Source organism: Erpetoichthys calabaricus, chromosome 18 (assembly GCF_900747795.2).
Source record: "Erpetoichthys calabaricus chromosome 18, fErpCal1.3, whole genome shotgun sequence".
Lineage (NCBI taxonomy): Eukaryota > Metazoa > Chordata > Cladistia > Polypteriformes > Polypteridae > Erpetoichthys > Erpetoichthys calabaricus.
This window is the reverse complement of record NC_041411.2, coordinates 46,243,795-46,269,975: the sequence shown is the minus strand read 5'-3', so window position 1 is coordinate 46,269,975 and position 26,181 is coordinate 46,243,795. Positions and strand designations below refer to the sequence as shown.

General features: G+C 38.9%; 1 protein-coding gene across 1 annotated transcript in view; it reads left to right on the top strand.

Moving 5' to 3' along the window:
- pes (pescadillo) overlaps nt 1-26,181 on the top strand; it is a 79,776-nt gene that overhangs the window by 32,041 nt on the left and 21,554 nt on the right. The window contains exons 5-8 of the mRNA XM_051921475.1: nt 5,095-5,266; nt 9,475-9,564; nt 17,160-17,276; nt 22,764-22,841. Coding sequence (XP_051777435.1) covers nt 5,095-5,266; nt 9,475-9,564; nt 17,160-17,276; nt 22,764-22,841 — 457 coding nt within the window. The remainder of the gene's footprint in view (nt 1-5,094; nt 5,267-9,474; nt 9,565-17,159; nt 17,277-22,763; nt 22,842-26,181) is intronic.

Genomic DNA, 26,181 nt, shown 5'->3' with positions numbered 1-26,181 from the left:
TGTTGCGGTATAAGAAAAATCTATATCATAAAAACAATAAAAAACATTTTTCGGTATGAACCGGTATACAGCCCAGCACTACTTGAAGCCCACTGACTAAGTATCCCAGCTTTATATCTGACTAGTGTTGGTTGAGTAGTTGGTGATTGGAGCGGATTTCAATGGACATGTTGGTGATGGGAACAGAGGAGACGAGGAGGTGATGGGTAGGTATGGTGTCAAGAAGAAGAATGAAGAAGGTCAGAGGATAGTGGATTTTGCCAAAACTATGGACATGGCTGTGGTGAATACGTATTTTAAAAAGAGGGAGGAATATAGGGTTACGTACAAGAGTGGAGGAAGATGCACACAAGTGGATTACATCCTATTCAGAAGAGTCAAACTGAAGGAGATTGAAGACTGCAGAGTGGTGGCAGGGAAGATCAAGAAGAGGAAGAGAGTGAGGGCAGAGCCAAGGATCAAATGGTGAAAGTTGAAAAAGGAAGACTGCAAGGTTGAGTTTAGGGAGAAGGTGAGACAGGCATTGGGTGGTAGGGAAGAGTTACCAGACAGTTGGGGAAACTACTGCAGAAGTAGTAATGGTAACGGCAAGAAGAGTGATTGGCGTGACATCTGGACAGAGGAAGGGGGGAAAAGGAAACCTGGTTGTGGAATGGGGAAGTACAGGAGAGTATACAGAGGAAGAAGATGGCAAAGAAGTGGGATAGTCGGAGAGATGCAGAAAGTAGACAAGAGTACAAGGAGATAAGGTGGAAGGTAAAGAGGGAGGTGGCGAAGGCTAAAGAAAAGGCGTATGATGAGTTGTATGAGAGGTTGGACACTAAGGAGGGACCGCTATGAAGGGGATGAAAAATGGAAAGGCTGTTGGTCCAGATGACATACCTGTGGAAGCATGGAGGTGTTCAGGAGAGATGGCAGTGGAGTTTTTAACCAGATTGTTTAATGTAATCTTTAAAAGTGAGAGGATGACTGAGGAGTGGAGAAGTGTACTGGTGCCGATATTTAAGAATAAGGGGGATGTGCAGGACTGTTGTAACTACAGGGGGATAAAATTGATGAGCCTCAGCATGAAGTTATGGGAAAGAGTAGTGGAAGCTAGGTTAAGAAGTGAGGTGATGATTAGTGAGCAGCAGTATGGTTTCATGCCAAGAAAGAGCACCACAGATGCGATATTTGCTCTGAGGATGTTGAAGTATAGAGAAGGCCAGAAGGAGTTGCATTGCATCTTTGTGGACCTGGAGAAAACATATGACAGGGTGCCTCGAGAGGAGCTGTGGTTTTGTATCAGGAAGTCGGGAGTGGCAGAGAAGTATGTAAGAGTTGTACAGGATATGTACGAGGGAAGTGTGACAGTGGTAAGGTCTGCGGTAGGAGTGACGGATGCACTCAAGGTGGAGGTGGGATTACATCAGGGATCAGCTCTGAGCCCTTTCTTATTTGCAGTTGTGATGGACAGGTTGACAGTCTTGTGGACTCTGTGGATTGATGACATTGTGATCTGTAGCAATAGTAGGAAGCAGGTTGAGGAGACCCTGGAGAGGTGAAGATATGCTCTAGAGAGGAGAGGAATGAAGATCAGTAGGAACAACATAGAATACATGTGTGTAAATGAGAGGGAGGTCAGTGGAATGGTGAGGATGCAGGAAGTAGAGTTGGCTAAGGTGGATGAGTTTAAATACTTGGGATCAACAGTACAGAGTAATGGGGATTGTGGATGAGAGGTAAGAAAGAGAGTGCAGGCATGGTGGAATGGGTGAATAAGAGTGTCGGGAATGATTTGTGACGGACGGATATCAGCAAGAGTGAAAGCTGGTCTCACTACCATCCTGTAGACCTTCCCTATGTTATATGGGTTGGAGACGGTGGCACTGACCACAAAGCAGGAGACAGCTGGAGGTGGCAGAGCTAAAAATGCTAAGATTTGCATTGGGTGTGACGAGGATGGATAGGATTAGAAATGAGGACATTAGAGGGTCCGCTCAAGTTGGACAGTTGGGAGATAAAGTCAGAGAGGCAAGATTGCGTTGGTTTGGACATGTGCAGAGGAGAGATGCTGAGTATGTTGGGAGAAGGATGCTAAGGATAGAGCTGCCAGGGAAGAGGAAAAGAGGAAGGCCTAAGAGAAGGTTTATGGATGTGGCGAGAGAGGACATGGAGGTGATGGATGTAACAAAGCAAGATGCAGAGGACAGAAAGATATGGAAGATGATCCGCTTTGGCAACCACTGAACTGTTGGTTCAGTAGGTAATTTTTGACTTCATTACCAATGCCAACTTTCAAAACTTAGTACAGTGGAACCTCTAGATACGAGTTTAATTCGTTCCAGCACTGAGCTTGTATAGCGAATTTCTCGTATCTAGAACAAACTTCCCCATTGAAAATAATGGAAATCCAGTTAATCTGTTCCGCACCCCAAATATATTAACATAAAAATCAATTTTCCTAACAAATAACACTAATAAATTATATATACTGTAGTCTACCTTTAATAAATAACACTGGTAAATAATATAACTGATTATTAAAAGAATCAAAACAGGTGTCCAAAGTGCAGTAGAGCATTCAATAAATCTTTAAATAAATAATCCTTAAAACAGTTGTGGAGGTTTAAAATACACAAGAATAACAATCCTTTAACACGAGGTTAAAACGTCAAAAGGATGCAGTCTTTAAAAAACAGATGACAATCCCTGGTGCTTCTTCTCTGTTAGCGTCTCACCTGCGGGCTCTGCAACAGGCGAGACACTCTTAATGCAGCTGACCTTCTCTACACCGTCCTGCTTCAGCTGTTTGGCTCGCCTGTTCAGCTCACTGTTTAGCTACACGCGAGCCTGCACTCGCTTGCTCTCCTGCACCGACTTCCTACGCCTGCCCGCCCGCCTGCCTGCCAGCCGCAACCTCCATTCTCTCGCCTCTCTTTTCTTTTACTTCTTCTCCCCCCTTAACCGGCTCGCGCTTCTCTATATATGCGGGGAGGACATGGCAGCTGCAGCCCATCAGCCACAGGAACAATCATGGATGTGGGCAGTTTCCCACCTGTGCACTTAAGTGAGAAACGCAGACACCGCAGATCGCGGCTCGCAACAGCTACCACGCCCCCTCGCTAAGCCGCGAGCTATACCCACAGCCTGGCTCGTTACGCGAGCCAATGCTCGTATTTAGATCTGAATTTTTCGCTCATACTTTCCTCATATTTTGAATTTCTCGTATACAGAGGTGATCGTATCTCGAGGTTCCACTGTACTGGTGCAAACATGATTACAAATCAAATAATGGATAGAATTCTCATTACATGTCCCAAGGCATGTGAAATCTTGGGATGAGTAGCAAAAAAGGTTGCAAGTCTAGTCCTTGAACATGTTTAATGACTGGAGCCATAGTCTTCCTGACTTGAGCTATTGCTGAACAAAAGTCAAGAAAAAAGATTTCCTGGCTTTCATTAGATAGCTTAGGTTTCTTCCTAGCCCGCTTCACAATAACTTGGTGGCCGTTTTAAATTTGAAAAACACGATCATTAATAGCCTTTAGACGGGATGAATTTTGGTTAGAAATGTAAATCCTGCGACATCTCTCCACAGGAAGTCTGGAAAGAGATTTGGTCATACCTTGTTTAGAAATTTAATGGCATTTTCACTTTCAGCATTCTTTGATTTTCAAGAAATAAACATTGTTCCTGCTTATTCTGTCTTCAGGTTCAGAAAGCCAATTGACAGTCCAGAAAAGTAATACATTTATTGTGATGGTGGACTGTTCCCAGCAATATTTTAAACTACAAAAAAAATCTTTTCCTCAGTTTTGATTTTTTTTTATTAGTTATTCATTGGTCAATAATCCTGCCTTCAATTCAGAACTGAAAGTCTGTATAAAGGGGCTTACTGATAATAAAATCATTTGATTTTCCCGAGTTACATGCTTTTTCCGTGCTGTAAGCAGACTGGGTGATTTGACGTGTAGATTATGTAACATGAGATTTTTTTTGTGAATGTTTTTGATACTGTTTGCATCTGCCTAGCACTGGTCAAAATTGGGTCCCATTCTATCAGAAACTCTGTGAACATACAGATTAAAATATGTTTCTCTTCCATCACTACTAACTTCACGGCCGTAGTAACATATAAATAAAAATGTAATTTTTTTAAAGTATTGCTTTAATCCATAAAATAGTCCCGCATGTAGCAAAAGATTTATTTTCCAATCCTGAATTGTGCTACAGTATATCATGCTGGTGGATAATGTAGTCAAATCTAAAGGAATTCTGGTATATGGATATGTGCCTAACCTAATGTGGATGAGAGAGAGTTTATGTAAAGTATATTTGCATTTGTTCTTAATGGAAGAAGTCATAAAATTTTATAATGGTTGGAGATTTGAGTTTTAAATCCAGACTTGGAAAAGTCCTCAACTATAGCAACTTTAACATCTAAAACTGCAACGACAATTACACAATTCATTGCGATTCACAATCTACCACACCTATGGAGATTTGTACATCCAAATTCAAGGGAATATTCCCTGTTCTTGCCAGTACGTCATAGTTACTCAAGAACTGATTATTACTTTATTGACTATTGTCATCTCAAACCACACTCCTCCTTTGGACCATACAGTACATCACTATGCCCTACATCCTTGGCTCACAAGTGGCATCTTAATTGTTCTATTTAAAAGTAATTTTTATTTTTTTTATTTTGCTTTGATTTTTCCCCTTTTGTTTCTGTGTTTTTTCTTTTTCTCTGTATTGATTTTGAGGTAAATGGTTGTATCTGGTATATTATTATTATTTGTTTAAGTATTATGCCATTGTAATATTCTGCCTTTTGAAAAATAGATCATTTAAATAAGTGAGGAGTGTAACATTAAGGTAAGTGTATGTTTATAGCAATAATTAATTTCTAATTAGGAAATGTTTGAGTAAAAATATGCAGCTACTATGTTGCTCCAGGAATAGCTTTCTAGTCCTCTGATCTATGTGATTGATTGTTCTTCTACATTGTTTGCCTATTTCTGTCTCGCATTACCGTGAGAGGTTTACTGTATAATAGCTTTGTTGTTTGTGTTAATTCTTCCTGCATGTTGTGTTTCCTTCTTCCCAGGTATCCTACTTTCATTGATGCCCTCCGTGATCTGGATGATGCCCTTTGTATGTGTTTCCTGTTTTCTACATTTGCTCGTACAGGAAAATGTCACGTTCAAACAATTCAGCTTTGCCGCCGTCTTACAGTGGAATGGATGAATTACATTGTCACCTCCCGCTCCCTCAGAAAGGTGTGATTTCTTTTTTTTTAATTTGGAAGGTGTTTTTATTTTGTAATTAGAATATTTTCCATCCATCCATCCATTTTCCATTACCCGCTGAATCCAAACACAGGGTCACGGGGGTCTGCTGGAGCCAATCCCAGCCAACACAGGGCACAAGGCAGGGGACCAATCCTGGGCAGGGTGCCAACCCACCGCAGGACACACACAAACACACCCACACACCAAGCACACACTAAGGCCAATTTAGAATCACCAATCCACCTAACCTGCATGTCTTTGGACTGTGGGAGGAAACCGGAGCGCCCGGAGGAAACCCACGCAGACACGGGGAGAACATGCAAACTCCACGCAGGGAGGACCCGGGAAGTGAACCCGGGTCTCCTAACTGCGAGGCAGCAGCGCTACCACTGCGCCCCCGTGCCGCCCTAGAATATTTTCACTTATGTTTAATCTCCTATAAAAGCAAATTAGCTAAGAGGTGTTTGGAAATGGAGATTTTATCAGTTATGGGGCCCGTCTTTACACTGGAAGTTGCTATGGAAAAAGGATGGTGGCAAAATTGGATACCATTGTAAAAAATTCCATCCATCTCCTTCAGAAGGCACTGTACTAAAAGGTCTTTTCTGTGTGTTGCTGTCAGGCAATTCAGTGCTTCTTTCCTGAATCCCAAACTAAATGCTGATACAAATTCATTTAGCAGAATTTTTATTTATTGATAGCATTATTTGTCCTTTCTGTCTGTGTCTTTTTGTTTTACATTTTTTGCTGGTATATGCATAAAGTTGATCTAATCTAAATTTAATTGACCAAAATTTATTAAATAGTTCTTTTAGAAAGTTTTTTTTTTTTTTTTTTTTTTTTTTTTTTTTTAACTTCGTACAAAATAGACATAATCATAATAATTAGCCAATTGTTTTTAAAACAGTTATTGTGAAAGTTTCTTTGACCAGATAATTTTTTCCAATATTACCTAGTATGCCTGGCATATTTTTAACAGATTTGTCTTTCAGAATATCTTGGGAACATTTTATGACCACATTGGTTTATTTCATGCTTTACAAAAGCACACTTTAAAATTTTGCTGTTAGTATGAGGAAAATTTACATCACTTCATTAGTATTGAAAGCATACTTTATTTGATAAAGTTTGTACCCTAAGTTCTTGTCTATAAGCCGCGGCTTATCTAAGGAAAAAAGTTGTGAAAATGGAAAAATAGAATATCGGCTTATACATAAGTCCGGCTTATACAATAATCCCTCCTCCATCGCGGGGGTTGCGTTCCAGAGCCACCCGCAAAATAAGAAAATCCGCGAAGTAGAAACCATATGTTTATATGGTTATTTTTTATATTGTCATGCTTGGGTCACAGATTTGCGCAGAAACACAGGAGGTTGTAGAGAGACGGGAACGTTGTTCAAACACTGCAAACAAACATTTGTCTCTTTTTCAAAAGTTTAAACTGTGCTCCATGACAAGACAGAGATGACAGTTCTGTCTCACAATTAAAAGAATGCAAACATATCTTCCTCTTCAAAGGTGTGTGTGTGTGTCAGGAGCACAGAATGTCACATAGAGAAAACAATCTCTAGCAAACAAATCAGTGGTGCTGTTTGGCTTTTAGGTATGCGAAGCACCGCGGCACAAAGCTGTTGAAGGCGGCAGCTCACACCCCCCTCCGTCAGGAGCAGAGAGAGACACAGACAGACAGACAGAGACAGAGTTTGTTTTTCAGTCAAAAATCAATACGTGCCCTTCGAGCTTTTAAGTATGCGAAGCACTGTGCAGCATGTCTTTTCAGGAATCAGCTTTACAAAGATAGCAACGTGAAGATAATCTTTCAGCATTTTTAGACGAGCGTCCGTATCGTCTAGGTGTGCGAACAGCCCCCTTGCGCAATCCTCATACGTCAGGATCACAGATCGTCAGTGCAAGAGTGAGAGAAAAGTAAGCAATCTAGCTTCTCAGTCATCTGCCAATAGTGTCCCTTGTATGAAATCAACTGGACAAACCAACTGAGGAAGCATGTACCAGAAATTAAAAGACCCATTGTCCGCCAGAAATCCGCGAACCAGCAAAAAATCCGCGATATATTTTTAAATATGCTTACATATAAAATCACAATTTAAATGACCGCTACGCGCGCGCGTGTTGACTCGGCGACGCCCAGAGCAGAAAGAACGTGCTCCGGCCACTCCAACCGCGCCATGCAGGGAGTGAGAGAGACGCCAATATCTCACACTCTCTCCCCCCCTTAAAGAAATTAAATGGGTGCGAGTTAGACCACTGACCTCCCTCCCTTCTATTAGTTATAGGTTATAGTACGTTCGGCTTATCCATGAGTCCGGCTTATCTATGATACGATTTTATTTTAAAAATTCGTATGATTTTTGGTCTCCGGCTTATACATGAGTCCGGCTTATAGACAAGAACCTAGGGCATTTAGAAAAAAATTATTAGACAGAAGCTATCTTTGATTTTTTTTTTAAATCTGCTTTTTTGCATTCCTTAAATATGTGAGGTTTACATAGTGTGTTTTTTAATAGAACAAGTTTTTGAGTGTCTTTTGAAGAAAGACTGAGATTAATTATTTGAGCTAAGTTAAAAGGTAGAATAATTAAACTTACAATTAAATTCTAGCTTTAGACCAGTGTGCACAATGTCTTTGGGGGGAATGAAAATTATTTTAGAAATGTAGACACTTAAGCATACGGTGTCCCTTCAACTTCACCTTTAGGCTGACAAGTGATTCAATGCAGTATGGAAAGCAGGAAAATAAAATTCCAGCTATATAGGGCTACAACTAACAATTATTTTTATAATTGATTTAATCTGTCAGTTATGTTGATTAATTGATTAGTTGAGTTGTAAACAAAATTTAATTTGAAATTAAACACAAAGTGCATAAACTTTTTACCAAATACACATTTGTCTAAAATTTTCAGAAATGTATATTTTAAAAAATGAACTACTTGTGGGTATTTTAAACAGTTATAGGTTTATAAAATACTTTTAAAATGAATAGAAATGAAACATTTAGTAGCACTTCTGGCTCTGGTTGTGTAAAAAACACACAATTTCCTTAAAAAACAAAACAATTTTCAATAAATTAGCTGAACTTGCAATTTGGCTTATGTATTCAGAATCGCATTAAACAGACACTTCGATTTTTTTTTTCTTCAGTTTCTATGAAAGCATCATGTAAATGTCTGACCATCACAATACTCCACCATCAAAGAATCCTGTTGCGCATTCTTGACTTTTATTAAGGGTTATTTTTTTGTAACATTTGATATTGTTATCATATATGGGGAAATGTACAGACTGTTTTTCTTTTGCAGCAAAACAAGTGGTTTTATTGTGTTGAGACTATTTTTTATGTCTGGGCATGTTTTACCACTACTTGATTCTTTTTCACATTTGCTTGCAGCCAACACACTGTCACGGCCTGCTGCATTTCATTTACCATTTGAAGTGTACTGTATGATTTTCCCATTTGAAACCGTGTAATGCCACAAAATCTGTTTTGCTGGCTAAACTAGGCTTCCTGCAAGCAACATTATTGTGTCTTCAGGGGTTTTCAAACTCTGTTCTGGGAAGGCAACTGTGGCTGCAGGTTTTTGTTCCAACCAGCTTCTGCTTTTAATTGGAATCCTGGGACAATTGAGTGAACTGTTATTTCCCAGATTCTGTGTTTTGGGAACAATATAGAAATTAGAAAACGTTTAGTTAAAAATTAAGTTGTACTAAGCAGTTATATGGGAGTAATGCATTTTTTTTGCTTTTGAACAATATTTTCATCTTGATTTTCATTCTACCTTTCCAGCTGTTCTAATTGTTTAAATAAACCATTATGTTGTTTGCCTGGGTGTTTTTAATTAATACTATTAAGATACAATGAAGGGAGAAAGCTGACCAAAGAGAGGGCAAAATACAATGAAATCAACAAAAGAAAGTTAAGCATTTAAATCTATAGCAAAAATAAAGTGAATTGACTCCATCTCGAGCTTTGATTCAAAATGATTTAATCATTTCGATCATAATGATTTTGATTAAGCTGATGTACTTGATTAAAGCCTACTATATGTTTAAACAGTTTACAAGCAACATCTGCCAAAGAGTAACACAAAGCAATTGTACACTTTTACCTCATGTGACTAAGTTAATATGTTCTGTTTGTGTTAAGGGGTGGTTCATGGTTTTTTATTTTTCCTCAGGTATTTCTGTCCATTCGTGGAATTTACTACCAGGCTGAGGTTTTGGGACAGCCTATAACCTGGCTTATTCCATACCAGTTTGCCCATGATGTAAGTAACAGAAATATGCTAAGTCTTATTTAACTAAATCTGTAAGTGCTGTTTTTCTTGTGATGCAAAATTGACTTCTTAAAATGTCCATCTATCCAGTTACTGAACTCCGCTACTGTATTTCAGGATGGAGACTAGAAAAGCTACCGCCTAATCCAGCAGCAACAGATGCATCCAATCTAGGGCTGATGTATGCAATACAAGTCTCTTTTGGTGAACATTTACACACTCACTCACTATGGTCAGGCCAAGAGTTAAAACTAGTTTTCTGTAGCTGTTGGGCAGCAGCAATAGCCACTGTGCAAAATGCTTCACCAAAATATTGTCTGTTTTATAAAGTTCCGTATTATTTGCACACTGCGGTGGGTTGGCACCCTGCCCAGGATTGGTTCCTGTCTTGTGCCCGGTGTTGGCTGGGATTGGCTCCAGCAGACCCCCGTGACCCTGTGTTCGGATTCAGCCGGGTTGGAAAATGGATGGATGGATGGATTATTTGCACAGATATCTGAAATGTCACTCGAATGTCTGTTTTTTACCTTTCATTTTTTTTCTTTTTTCCATCTACTCGGATATCATTTTTTAATTGGTTAATACCTTTTAAGCACAGTGGTTATTGTGCAGTTTTTGTCTTTGTAAAAGTAGTGTAACTGCCTTAGTGTTTTTTTTCCCCAAACTTGCTTGTGATAAAATAGAATGGCTGTCTGTCATTGCCTACTCATTATACATTCATGCGTAGACTTACCACTCCCATTTGGGAGTAGCCATTTGGTCACATGTCGGTCACACAGTGTACAGGTAATTGAAACTGAAGTTCTGCTCTGTGGTTCTGGTCCAGGTCATAAGTATTCAAACTTTGACTTTTGGGATGCAGAAGAAAACTCTTTAGACTACAAAGAGAAAAAAAAAAACACGTGGAGAACATACTAATGCTACACAGTGACTGATTGTGGAATTCAAACCCAAGGCACAAAGTCAATAATACAGAAGTGGTTAACTCTCTGTTTACATGCTACCCTCAAAGTTATATGTCTAGTGTCCAATGCTATACTAATGCAGATTTAGTACACATACTTTGTGTGGCATGTTTTGAAAAAGTCAACAATGCATAGCCCAATGTTGCAATATGGAAAGTAAAAGGGAGTTTCTTTGCACACTTTCCTAATATGTTTTTCTGTTGCTTGTCCAGGAGATGGTATAATGTCAAGGGCTGAACCATACTATTGATGCACCCATTGTGTTATTGTATGCATACCCAGTGCAAGGCCACAGTGAACTTTCACACGATTTGAATTCACCAGGCATATCACGGTTGTTTGGTCTTGCAGTGTCATATGCATAATTTTCGCTGTCCATGTCGACTCACATAATCATCACTATCACTCATATTAAGCAATGGTTTAGTTTTAGTTTGTTCTTAAAATGGCTTTACTGATTTTCATTTTCTATTGTGTTTTTGGTTGAAGGCTCTGCCCCACTCATGAATATTGATGATTTACCACAGAGGTACCATAAAGTGGCAGAATGCATACCAATACATTTTTTTCGCAGCATGTTTTTTCATCCAGTAGATGTCAGAAGAATATTTTCCCAAGAGTCATTCGGGCTTAATGTTGTAAAGCAGATCATTATACTCGCCGAAAGTCTGGCTTAGGTTTAATTGTAATAACCACCAAGGAGGTTAATTGTGATAGATTTAGTTTAAAAAAAAAAAAATCGGTGTCAATGCGTATGCAGTCAAGCATAAATTCTGTGAAGTATCTGCAACAGTATTAAAGCTTACCACAGCATGCATACTGCATTCTGACCATAAGACATACTAATTGCATTGTTTTCTTTTTTATCTTTTTGCTTGTAAAAGTCACTAACTATTTGCTGCCTTCCGATGCTTTGAAAAGTTTCTCAGTTGCCACTTGTAATGTCTCAAGTTCTTGTGTCATTCTGCACTATAAGCAACAAGTAAGCCCGCTATTCGCTAGCGAATCGGAAATCCAAGAATGGCAATCAGTTTCTGTTCCGTCCGATATCTGGATGGATGACATATCGTGGAGGGTGGGTGCGTCTGGGGAAATGTCATTTAATTACATAAGCATATCTGTACTAAAGTGGTTTCATTTTGTGGAGACGTGATTCTGTTGCCTTTGCTGACACCAACTGCTGGCAGAGTGGAGCACAGCAAGTTTAGTTTACAGGTTGTGGTGTTCGTGTGCCAGCCACTGAGTCTGGGAAGCCGCGGGGTTAGAGTCTGTGACCGTTATGTGATCTATATTACTGGCACAGTGGATTCGAGCAAGTGTGGCTCACAGGTTGTGTTGTTTGGGCACCACCTACTGACTCTGGGAAGTCGCTGCGTTTGACTCTGGGGCGGGCGCCGCCGTGTTTTGGGACACCGCTGCGTTTGACTCTGGGGCGGGCGCCAAACTGAATGACCGTTATGTGATCTACATTACTGGCACAGTGGATTAGAGCAAGTCTAGTTTACAGGTGGTGGTGTTTGGGTGCCACCTACTGACTCTGGGGAATCTGCCGCGTTTTGGGAAGCCGCCGCGTTTGACTGTACAGGTTGTGTTGTTCGGGCACCACCTACTGACTCTGGGAAGCCGCCACGTTTTGGAAAGCCGCTGCGTTTGACTCTGGGGCGGGCGCCAAGGCCGCAGTGCGCATGCGCCTCTGTGCGTCCGCCGTGCATATATTAACTGTGGTTTAGTAAGATAGATATTGATAGAATATTTCTAATATTTTGTTGCTGCTGTCATAATTTCGTGGGTTCAGTTCTAAACCATATCACTGCCTTTCTTGGTTTTACATAAGCTCTTCACTTTCCCTACTTCACTTTGCTGCAACTATGAATTTGGCTCAAAATGAGTGAAAGTGACTTTTTTTAAAATAAATATTTTTATTTTTTTCCCCTTTTAAAACCCCTTTATTTAATCTTTATAAGAAATGATAATAAATCATAATATTTTAGTTATAGTATTACATGATATTAACTCTTGGTGAAGATTGTAACCCAAATTATTTACACATATTTCATGCAATTATTGTCCCAAGTTAGTCATTTTCCATGTGAGTTTGCACAGTCTCCCTGTGTCTGTAAGGATTAACATCCAACATTCCTGAAGACATATATAATGCTCTCTGTAATGTTTAGGGGAAAGACACTCATTTTCCTTGATTTACTCCTTTGTTCCACAGTTTAAATTACAAATCAAACATTTCAGACATGATTAAAGTGCACATTGCAGACTTTAATTTAAGGGTATCTGCATAAATTGCAATCACACCATGCTGAAATGAAAACACTTTTTCTACATAGTTTCCCCATTTCTGGGCACCATAATATTTGGGACACTTGGTGTCACAGGTGTTTGTGATTACCTAGGTGTATTTAATTTTTTCATTAGAACAGACATAAGACATGTCATCTTTGCACACCCAAGACCTTGGTGACTAATAATCACAAATGAAAAATATTCATCACCATTGGTTATTGTGTATTTTCATAATATGCTTTTGCATGTTCAAAACTACTCTATTCAGCTGAGGTGTTGTTAGAACAAATAGAAAGCTGCACATGACCCTGACCTTCCTGAGTTTGTGCTGAAAACAAAAGTATGAAACACTTGAATCACTACATATGAAGATAATGAAATCTACACAAATTTCAAAGCAAGGTAGAATCTCCTCCTGAGCTCATTTTAGATATATAGGTATCTGTATAGGTAGAACTTTATTTGTCTCCTGGGAAAATATCGCTTTTTACATAACCTCTTTAAATAAGTAAACAATAGGTCGATAAGCCAGTTTAGCCCAAGAACTCCTAGATTAAAAAAATAACACCTCAGTGATGTGGATGGTCTTTGTGAGAATGAGGCAAGAGTTGACAAGGAACCATCTGTATGTTCTGTTTTTATGTATTGTATTCTGTTTTGTTGTATTTAATTGTTAGCATGTCGGGCACATAAGTTGAGGTGCATTTTATTGAAAGAAAATGGCTTCAGTTGTATGTGTTTTGCACTCATGAATGATTAGTGTTTCATTGTTTTACTTTTTTGCATATATCATCAAAGACCTAGTCTTATGGATGATGCAGTTAGCAATTGACCTACAGCTGTGGCCTTGTTTTTTCTTTCTGAATGTCCTATAGGAGGGCTTAAGTTGCTTGCCAAGCAGAGGCTGTTCTTGCATCTGCTAAACTAGTAGAGGAAAATATATTAGGACTATAGTTCTTCATGCCTGGTGTATGTAATGGTGTTTGATCTCGAATCCTAGGGGTCAGAAATTCTTACCAGTATTAAGTGAGGGTTTTACTGCAAGTATTATGTGGAATATAATTTTTATAAAATGAATACAGTATTTTTTCTGATAATGGTTCCAGAGGTAATGTTAGTATTTAAAAAAAATAACTTTAGCACAACAGATAGATAGATACTTTATTAATCCCAAGGGGAAATTCACATACTCCAGCAGCACCTTACTGACATAAAAAACAATATTAAAGATTGATAATAATGCAGGTAAAAACAGACAAGAACTTTGTATAATGTTAATGTTTACACCCCCGGGTGGAATTGAAGAGTCGCATAGTTTGGGGGAGGAATGATCTACTCAGTCTGTCAGTGGAGCAGGACAGTGACAGCAGTCTGTTGCTGAAGCTGCTCCTCTGCCTGGAGATGATACTGTTTAGTGGATGCAGTGGATTTTCCATATTGATAGGAGCCTGCTGAGCGCCCCGTCGCTCTGCCCCAGATGTCAAACTGTCCAGCTCCATGCCAACAATAGAGCCTGCCTTCCTCACCAGTTTGTCCAGGCATGAGGCGTCTTTTTTTCTTAATGCTGCCTCCCCAGCACACCACCGCGTAGAAGAGGGCGCTCGCCACAACCGTCTGATAGAACATCTGCAGCATCTTATTGGAGATGTTGAAGGACGCCAGCCTTCTAAGAAGTATAACCGGCTCTGTCCTTTCTTACACAGAGCATCAGTATTGGCAGTCCAGTCTAATTTATCATCAAGTTGCACTCCCAGGTATTTATAGGTCTGCACCATCTGCACCTAGTCACCTCTGATGATCATGGGGTCTATGAGGGGTCTGGGCCTCCTAAAAATCCACCACCAGCTCTTTGGTTTTGCTGGTGTTCAGGTGTAGGTGGTTTGAGTCGCACCATTTAACAAAGTCATTGATTAGGTCCCTATACTCCTCCTCCTGCCCACTCCTGATGCAGCCCACGATAGCAGTGTCATCAGCGAACTTTTGCACGTGGCAGGACTCTGAGTTGTTTTGGAAGTCCGATGTATATAGGCTGAACAGGACTGGAGAAAGTACAGTCCCCTGTGGCGCTCTTGTGTTGCTGACCACAATGTCAGACATGCAGTTCCCAAGACGCACATACTGAGGTCTGTCTTTAAGATAGTCCACGATCCATGCCACCAGGTATGAATCAACTCCCATCTCTGTCAGCTTGTCCCTAAGGAGCAGAGGTTGGATTGTGTTGAAGGCGCTAGAGAAGTCTAGAAACATAATTCTTACAGCACCACTGCCTCTGTCCAAGTGGGAGAGGGATCGATGTAGCATATAGATAATGGCATCCTCCGCTCCCACCTTCTCCTAATATGCAAACTGCAGAGGGTCGAGGGCGTGTTGAACCTGTGGCCTCAGGTGGTGAAGCAGCAGCCTCTCCATGGTCTTCATCACATGTGATGTCAGAGCAACAGGCCGGAAGTCATTCAGCTCACTAGGACGTGATACCTTTGGGACTGGGGTGATGCAAGATGTTTTCCAAAGCCTCGGGACTCTCCCCTGTTCCAGGCTCAGGTTGAAGATGCGCTGTAGAGGACCCCCCAGCTCTGATGCACAGACCTTCAGCAGTCATGGCGATACTCCATCTGGACCTGCTGCTTTGCTGGCATGAAGTCTCCTCAGCTCTCTGCTCACTTGCGCTGTTGTAATCATGGGTGGGGATGTCTCTCCTATGCTGGTATCAGCAGAAGGATGTGTGGAGGGTGCAGTACTCCGAGGTGAGAGTGGGTTAGGGTGGTCAAACCTGTTAAAGAAGTTGTTCATTTAGTTTGCTCTCTTCACATCTCTCTCAATGGTGGTACCCCGCTTCGAGGGGCAGCCAGTGATGATTTTCATCCGATCCCACACTTCCTTCATGATGTTATTCTGCAACTTCTGCTCCAGCTTTCTCCTGTACTGCTCCTTCGCCGCCCTGAGCTGGACTTGGAGTTCCTTCTACACGCGCTTGAGCTCATGCTGATCACCTCCTTTAAAAGCCCTTTTCTTCTGGTTCAAAAGGCCCTTGATGTCACTTGTAATCCATGGCTGCTTGTTAGCATCGCAGCGTACTGTTCTTACTGGAACTACAATGTCCATACAGAAGTTGATGTAGTCAGTAGTGCAGTCAACAACTTCCTCAATGTTCTCACTATGTGATCCCTGCAGGATATCCCAGTCTGTAGTTCCAAAACATTCTCTTAGAGCCTTCTCTGCCTCCGGGGTCCACTTCCTGAATGATCGTGTGATTGTAGGTAGGACCCTCACTTTTGGTTTGTAGTGAGGCTGAAGCAGAACCAGGTTATGATCTGCTTTCCCAAGCGCAGGCAGCGGGGTGGCGCTGTATGCGTCTTTTGATTTACTGTATGCAAACATTATAGTCTTATTTCCCCGGGTGTTACAGTCCACATACTAGGAGAAGGCAGGTAATGTTTTGTCCAGTGTCACATGGTTAAAGTCTCTAGCGATTAGCACAAGCGCCTCAGGGTGCTGCGTTTGTAACTTCGCAACAGCAGAATGGATGATGTCACTCGCTGTCTCCACGTCCGCCCGAGGAGGGATGTACACGATGACAACAATGACGTGTCCAAACTCTCTGGGCAGAGTAATAGGGACGTAAACTTACGGTCAACAGTTCGATGTCCCTGCAGCAAGTGGAGACTTTGACGTTAACATTTCCAGAGTTACACCACTGTGTATTAACATAGAGAGCGAGTCCTCTTCCTTTGTGCTTCCTGCAGGTACTTGCATCTCTGTCCGCTCTAACTGTCCTAAACCCGGGTAGCTCAACGTTAGCATCTGGGATGGTGGTAGTTAGCCACGTTTCGCAAAAGCACAGCAAATTGCATTCTCTGTAGGTTCTGACATTTTTCACCAGCACAGCCAGTTTGTCGATCTTATTTGAGATTGAGTTCACATTTCCCAGAATCACAGAAGGCACCGAAGACTTAAAACGCCACTTTCTCGCAAGACTCTTCATTTTTAGCTTAGTGCCGGCTCTGCTGCCACGATACCTGCCTTCTTACCTCGTCGGGTAAATAGGGAACCACACCGGTACTGGCATTTGTGCTCAGCGCTCGAAGTTGAGTACTTGAATAGACGAGTCTCGGCGTGTAAAAATCCATGCCCATGTTGTAAAAGTAAGTGTGTCCAGGGAACGAATCCACATATCCACATAAAATAAAGTGATAGGAGTGATCAATAAAAAAAAATATGTAACTTTTTTTAAACAGTAACTTTTCATAACATTTTTTTAAGTTGTTGAATAGAATTGACTGTATTTCTTTAATTTCATTTCATTTTTTTTTTTTTTTAAACTTGCAGCACCCAACTGATGTAGATTACAGAGTAATGGCCACATTTACTGAATTTTACACAACTCTCCTTGGTTTCATAAACTTTCGTCTTTATCAGAATTTTAATCTAGTTTATCCACCAAAGGTGAGTATCTCATACATTACAATATTTTCTCCCCTTGGTATATCCTATTAATATGTAATTCACATTGTAAATAATTTTATATTTGTTATTGATTAAAACATTTTTGAGTTAAAGTTTTGGATTTTTAGGTATTACTTTAGCAGTTAATGAGATTTATTTTATTCTACGTTTTGATAGATTTTATTTAATTATACTTTAAGAATATTGGAACTACTGTGATAAATACTTTCACTAAAAGGAAAATGAAATTTTTTTTAGTTTGGATTTGATTAACTCAGATGTCAAATTCATTTTTCTGCTAAATTTGCAAGCTCTTATTATTCCCTTTTTGTTTGTGTGTTGTCAGCTTGTAATTTACTCTGAAAATTTGAGTTTGTTTCTGTTTAATGTCAACAAACATTGGCAATAAATCTACATTGAATACCTTTTGGCACTTTCTTTTTAATTCACCACTAAAAAGGGGTATTGCTGGTTGATTAAATTGTCAACAAATCTGATGTCTTCATAATACCGTCTTTTTCCGAAATTAAGACATCCCCCGAAAATAAGCCCTATCGAGATTTTCGGAACTTTTTGTAATATAAGCCCTCCCCCGAAAATAAGCCCTAGTTAAAATAATGTGAAAAAAAGAATTCGTTAAAAAATGCTGTTGATGTATTAAGTATGTTTAGCTTCCCTAATACTCGTATTTCAGAGAAATGTTTGAAATAAAATATTCCGAGAAATTCATTGTTTACCTCTACAGTTCGTTTCAAATTAATTCTTGGAATTTATCTTAAAAATACAACATAAGGCAGCATGAATACATAAATATTGTGTCCGCTCTGCTCTGCTGTGTTGTACTGTGTCGCGCGTATCGCAGAGTATGGTCGAATGAGGTGGGGAGGGGGGCATGCATATGCGGAATGCGACGGAACGCGTCGTTGGCGCACACTATAAATAATTGTTCGTTAAGGCAGCAGTCTACATTGAGCGACAGTGCAGATACAACATTTGTTCATTTCAGTCTTGTAAGTCTGATTATTTCATTTTATTTTTTATAAAGTGAGTAATTTTTAACCGCAGTTAAAATGAGTACCGGTACAAAACGAAAGAGCTATTCCGTCGAGTACAAAAAGGGAATTGTGGAAGACTCCAGGGGTGTAAATCTTGTAGCCTTTTGTAAAGAGAAGATGCTGGATCTCCGTATGGTTCGTAAATGGCGTGCAGACTACGATAACCTGTGTCAACTGGTGGACCAAGGAAATGAGAAAAAACGCAGAGTTGGATCAGGTCGGCAGCCGTTATTTTCTGAGTTGGAAGAATGCATCTGGGAATGGATTGCCGACAGGAGAGCAATGGCTTTGGTTGTGCGCAGGGCTGAAATTCAAAAATTTGTCCTTGAAACGGCAATTGAATTTGATATATCCACAGAAGAATTTAAAGCATTGTCACACTGGCTGGACAACTTCCTTCAACGACATGAACTGTCTCTAAGGAGATCAACAACAATGTTTAAGCTGGAAGACAATGAAGTTGTTAAACGTGCACTTGCGTTTAAGCTTTTTGTTGATGGCATCGATTTTTCGAAATACCAACTCTCCAACATGATTGCTATGGATGAGACCGCAGTATTCCTAGGCCAAGGAGCTCAAACGACGGTTCACCACAAGGCTTCCTCGTCAATTTACGTTCCTTCTACCGGTTACGATAGTGCACGTGTTACCTGTATTTTGGCGATTCGTCTAGATGGCAAGAAAGTATCGCCATTTTTAATCACTAAAGGTAAAAAAGACCAGATTCAACGCGTTTCAGGAATTTATGTCATTGAAAGTGAAAAAGCCTGGTGCACCCAAGCAGTTATAAGAAAGTGGGTTGATTTTATGCTGCCACCACTGTTGAGGGGTCGAAATAGAGGTTTACTAGTTTGGGATTCAGCCAGTACTCACCGCGCTAAAGACATGAAAAACTTTCTTGCTGAGAGGAAGATTGATCAAATAATGGTTCCGGCAGGAATGACTGGTTACCTCCAGACACTTGACATTGCAATAAACAAGCCATTCAAGGATCATTTGCGGATGGAAATCAATGAATATATTGAAAACAGAATGGTGAGAAATCATCGAGGTAATTTTGTAAAACCAGGCTTACAGGAAGTTGTGAATTGGGTACAAAATTCATGGGACAAAATAACTGATAGTTGTGTTTCCAATGCACTACGAACAGGCTACTTAGACAAGAAGTATTCATTTAACGATAGCTATATTGCAAGACATGAGAGATTCGGGCCAATGATTCAACAGGAAATGGATTTGGAGGAAAATCAGAACAGAATTCAGAATTTGATTTATGACGATGTTCCAGAAGAAGATGACATGACTGTAATTGAATAAATTTTAATTTCTGTATTCTGTGTAAAATAAATAAATATTAAATAAAAATATATAAATATACTTTTATTTTTGTCCTCCCCCAAAAATAAGCCCTAGTGCGTATTTTGGACCAAAAAAGAAAGTAAGACAGTGTCTTATTTTCGGAAAAAGACGGTATTTACAGTCTAATAGATTTGGGTTTGGTTAGTTTTCGTTGGGGAATTTTTTTTTATTTTTCACTTAATCAGGAAGTGGGACTGTAATAGCGCTTGGACTGATACCAATGCATTGATTGTAACCCAGAAACTTCAGTTTATTGGCCATGTTAAGTAAGTATGTGTAAAACCTGATTTCAGTATTAAATGGATATCAGACTTTCTTCCCAAAATAATTTTATTTAAAATAACTTCTTTATATGAGGTTTTAATTTGTAAAAACAAATGTACACAGTAACCTGTGGTGGTCACTATTAAATTCTGCTAGCTTCAAAATCAGTTACAAATAAGTTTCTGAGGCATGTGTATATTGGGTATACTGTAAATCAGAGCAAAACTAAGTATGGATTACTGAACAGCTGACAGTTTACAGTCATTGAACTGGAGTCTGGCAGTTCTCCAGATAGTCAGCTAGGCAGTTTTGTTGCCATAATCTTGAATAAAACAATCCCCTCCAGTTAGGGTGGAGAAGTCTTAGAAAAATAAAAATCTGACCTTTCTCAAAAAAAATTTTTTTTTTTTTTTTTTTTAATTCTACATTATTGACATAATCTCTGCTTTTAGATCCAATCCAGGTGTGAAAGGAGTGCAGCATATTATTCTAAATTAATCACCTAATTGTCTGCAGAGATATTGTATGTTCTGAGATTTTCTTTTAGTTTGTTTGCACATAGACATGAAGTACCACTTTGATGCCCATGATTCAAGAAAAAAAATTATTGGTGCTGAAATGTAGTATCAGATTAGAAGTTTAGTCAATTTGTTTCCATAGGAGATGTAACATAATGAATTATGGACTCCACAATTTTGAGCATGTTATTTTACCCTCAACAAACGAGCTGCTGAGTGCTGAATACCTATTCTGAGTAAGAATAAGTGACCTGGCTGCATTATGTTCATATTTTTAGGAATTAGAAAACCTTCCGATTGTAAACAATCCAGTATGTGACCATATTTGTAATGCTGATGCTGTATATTGTCACACATTGTTTACAGGGGAAGCTGGAGAATTTGAGATTGAATCAAGATTTTTAGATAGCTTAAAGATAGCAGAGAGAGTTGCAAATAAAGGAATGAATGAATAATGTATTCAGGATCATGAAACAGAATTCAAAAGAAAGATCTAAGGTAGATGCAAATTACTTCGGGGGAAAAAAATACCGAAGGGAACATTTTAATTTGATAGAACTCGGATTAAGTGGTTCCCAAATTTAGTACTGGGAGAACAGTATGGCTGTGGGTTTTTGTACCAAGCAATTTTACAATTTTAATTTAAAATTCTCATTGTTTGGTGAGCTTTACTTTTTTATTCTCTTACAGCCACTTAAACTTTTTTTTGAGTATTTTTGTCAAAACTCCAGTTTTGCCTATGTTTCTTTGCCATTCTCTTTTTAATTCAGCCTTTTTTTTTTATAGAAGTTGGAGAAGTAAAAAAGAAAACGAAACAATCATTTAAACCTGTGCCAAAAATATGTATGTATAAGCCAAATAGTTAAACAATTAGCCAAGTTAAAAGTAAGAATGAAACAGCGATTGTAAAATCAGTGGAATAAAAGCCTGCATCGGTCTGAGTCCACCAGGACTAAACTTGTAAAGTACTTGATTAAGGATACGTGGAAGAAAGTCATAGAGACGTTTCCGAATAAAGTGTATGGAAGGTGAATGGTTTTCATGATGAGAAAACAAAGACCTAGTTGAATGTCTAAAAAAGTTGGAAAAGATGAAGATAGCTTAAAGCAGCTTCCCAGCTGTAGTGTTCACAGCAATTGCAAATGCAGTAGAATCTCCAGTGGTTCAGTGTGATTGTGTGTGAATGGAGAATTCTTGAAGATTAGAAAGTATACTTATTCTAGTTTATGAAGGAAAGTGCAATCCATTGGAGTGTGCATCATGTCAAGCAATTAGGCTTTTGGAGCAAGTAATGAAGGTGGTTCACAGAGTACTAGAGAAAAGAATTGGAAATCAAATGAAAGCAAAATTAAGTTTGGTTTCATTCCTGGGAAGAGATTAGATGCAATTTTTGTTATCAGACAGAATTGGGGGGTAAAAGCATCCGTTGAAGAGGGAAAAAAAACTATATATATTATATATTGTAAATATGGGTAAAGCCCATGAGTGACACTAGAAGTACTGAGGTAGGCATCAAGGTGGTTATGTGTGGACAAATAGTTGGTATCCACAGCCATATTAGTGTATGACGAAGGACAAATAGTGAATGGTAGTGAGGACAGCAGATAGTGATAGTGAAAGTTTTGAGGTAATGGTGGGGCTGCATTTGGAGTCCATTACTTTTCTTGATGGAGACTGACATGGTGAGTAGAAGTGCAAAGCAGAGTAGAATGGTTTTCCAAGGAAGATTTTTGTTTACTGATGATGTGGAGCATGAACATACTAACTTGTTCTGGGCATGAGATGATTGGGTGAAGTGATGCACTGTGATGGAGATAGAGAATATAAGGCTGAGAGAGTGGCCAATGCTGATGTGGTTGTATATGGTAACAGATGGCATGAGAAGAACGAGTCTCTTTAAAGTATATCCATGACTATAAAGAGTGGAAGATAAAGATTTGGGAGGCACACCAGAAAATAACCGATAAACTCATAATGGTTTAGTGGTATTGGGGAAATTCATTTCAATGGAGGACACCTCTTCAGTTAGCTTTCTGGCGTACTTTGTATTTTTTAGTGTCTTAAGTGGCTGTTGCCTTCATCTTCTATGTAGTCCTATATGTTTTCAGATCATAGTTTCCATATTAATGTAAAAACAAAGGACTATAGCACAATACCCCCACCAACTACAGGAGTTAAATTTGTAAATTGAACCTGCAACGTTGCAGTTTAGTCCTCAGCTTAAGTCCACATTGTTAGTACTAGAGTTGCATATTTGTCTTTGTTAATGTATCCATTGCTTTAAATTATAGCTGGAGAGTCCCACTGAAGAACTGATGACCTCCGAATACGGAGAAGACTACGCCATGGGTTCTGAAAGTTATTTAGAGGTACTAATTACTTTTGAGGCATTTTCTGGGTGTCCCAGAATAAAGGATATGTTCTGAAATATTCTAAATATTTTTTCCACCTGATAATAATGTAATTAAACATCTTTAGTTTTGAGCAAAGAAGTTTCAGTGGAGACCTTGTAATGCTTCGGCCTATCCCAATACCCAACACTGAACGTCACTATGCTTTTGGTGGTGTATTTAAGTCAAAGATAGTAGGTCAGCTAGGTCAGCCTTAAACCTCCCTCAGACCCCTTTCTACGATATCGATAAAGAAATATATAATTTATATCGTATCAACAAAATGACAGAGAAATAAACATGACTTAAATAATTGTATTAAATTAATCTTACAAAACTACACAAACATAAATGGCAATAATCTGATCCATAAACGCAAAAACACACCAACACATACCGTATGCAAATAACACAAAAAAAAACTTTCGATTCATACTACCCACAAAGTCAAAGCTGTGCTGACACTTCTGATAATGGTAGTCGTTTTTAATCTTTCTCCCAGATGAGCAAAGATTTATTTCACCTCATCCAAGTTACTCCCTCATGACTGTCCCATCCGCTTCTATCCCAGAGCTTGTCAGGTGGCGAAGTCTATGAGGTGGCCACCTCCAAAAATGAACTCAAATCCTTGAGTGAGCCAGTCTTCTGTCTGTCCATAGGTAGACTGTGTTTGCTGAATCTCTTTTCTCTTGCCTTTCATGGCAAGACTATGGTGGAAATTAAAGGGTAAAACAAGGAGGCACTTTATACTAAGAGTTATGGGAATCTATTACTGAGTCAAGTAGTTGAAGTAGAAACCTATAATATTAACATTCAACAACCTTTAAAACTTGTCCCGATGTCTTAACCAGATAACTAACTTATTAGATAACCAAATAAGTTTAAGTGATAGCCTCTTTTTTTTATTTACACGTACTTATGATAGGGGTGGACGGTATGACCAAAATTCTATATCACGGTATTTTTCTAAATTATCCCGGTTACACAGTATTTTTTCCCCATGCATGAGTGGATGTTAACCACATTTTCCACGGCAGTTACTGGCTAAGAATAACCTATTCCACTGTCAAGTACATTGTACAAAAAAAACATTTTAATGTGCGCACAAGTATTAATACAGGTTTGCATGGCCCCATAAAGTGATAGTTTTCAAGGGGGTGGCACTAATGAAGAGAAGGAATCACATTGCATGACAGATGCAGTCAAAATATAGAACCTTTTTATTGAACAAATTTAGCAAAAACTTAAACTATAATTTTGACAACATATTTTCAACCATCCAAAGAGGCATTTAGACTTAGTAAAATATCCAGAAGTGCTTGTCAAAAGTTGTATTGCACTGAACATGTCTTAGAAAAGGAATAAATAGTAAATATTTTTTGTAAAATAACTACACTTTCTGTTAATGTTAACCATCTCTGTCCACTGACACGTTAAATTGACTTTTTAAACAACTTCACCATCATTAAACTGCATAATATTTAAACTAATAAATAATAACAATAAAATAAATAATAGTATTATTTCTGATAGTTGCACTATTTTTTCAAGGCTTCAAGCCCAGGTGCATTACACAGTATTCACCAAATTAAAATAAAATAAAATAAAAAGTGCAATCTTGGTGATGACATCTTTACCAACTGAACCATCATTTAGGCAAACTGCATTAATATGGACCTTGCTTCAAGCTAAGCTATATGCATAAATAATAAAACTAAAACTTGCATTTATAATGCTATTTGTGGTATAGCGCTACAGAATCGTATTAGGGCCGCGGTGAAGGAAAAAAAATACGGACACGGGGAAGAAAAAATCAAACTATATGTCGAGAATAAAGTCGACATTTCTACTTTATTCTCGCCGTTTATGTCGAGATTAAAGTCGTCATTTCCACTTTATTCTTATAGTTTACTTGATAATTAAAGTAGAATGTCGTAAACTAAACTTCTTCATACTAAAATCATTGTTTAATTTACTAGATTTTCTCAAACCCCGTCATAAGTTAATGTAGCACATTAAATGCTTTGTGTTGTGTTCCCCGACCCAGTTGTTAATCGCTACGCTTCTTAAACTGACTTCTCCCGCATTAAGAGGAGATAACGATCACTGCACAGAATCCATTCACTTCATGATATTCCTGCTCTCTGAAAATTTATAATGCTAAGATAAATACTTGATATCATTTTCATGATGAAATGCATTAAAGCAGATATTAAACATGCACGGTAGTGAGGCGGTAGTGCTGCTTCCTCGCAGTAAGGGGTCCCCAGGTGTATGTTCAGTGTAGAGAACTTTATGGCAGGTGTGACGAGGCTCCAAAAAACTGGATGTATGAATGGCTATCGCACAGGTTTAACTTAAATATTGTGTAAATGTTGGGTTTGTGATCTGGTGGTCGGAAACACTAACACAGAATTCAATGGATGTTCTTCTGAGCAGGCTTTCTTTATTCCACGCGTGCTGTCTCTATCTGACGTACCAAAACCCCAATTCCTATCTTTCATTTTTCTTTCTCCACATAACCAATCACCACACGATAAACGTCTTTGTGAAATTAAAACTAGTTATAAACTTAGTCCACGGAGTGTTCAGAACTTTAAAAATATCTTCATTATACATGTTTAATTATGCCATCTATTCAGGGTGGCGCCCATCCCTGAACGAGTCGCCAGCACATCGCAGGGTGAATACGAGCAAAACATACATTAGCAGGGTCAATATAGCGTAACAACACCCCACATTCTACGTGACTTTGAAAGGAAACTGAAGTAAACCCACCAGAAAAACATGCAAATGCAAGGCAGGGTACACACGAGACACCCTTGCTGCAAGGCAGCAGTGCAACCTCCACGCCGCCATGCCCCCACATGATTAATGCATGCTTTAATGCATTTCACCATGAAAATTATATCAAGTATTTATCTTAGCATTTTAAATGTTCAGAGAGCAGGAATATCATGAAGTGAATGTATTCTGTGCGGCGATCGCTGCCGGGGCCTCCTCTTAGTGCAAGAGAAAGTCAGTTTAAGAAGCTCGGGGAACACTTAAAGCATTTAATGTGCTATATAACTTATTACGGGGTTTGAGAAAATCCAGTAAATTAAATATTCATTTTACGATGAAGTTTAGTTTACGATGTTCTACTTTAATGACAAAGTACGAGAATAAAATCAACATGTCGACTTTATTCTCATCATAAGCGTCGAGATTAAAGTCAACATGTCGTCACACTATTACACAGTACCCAGGTACATTACACTGTATTGAAAACAAATAAAACAAGTACAACTTGGCTTGTAGTATTATCCAGTAGTATAGA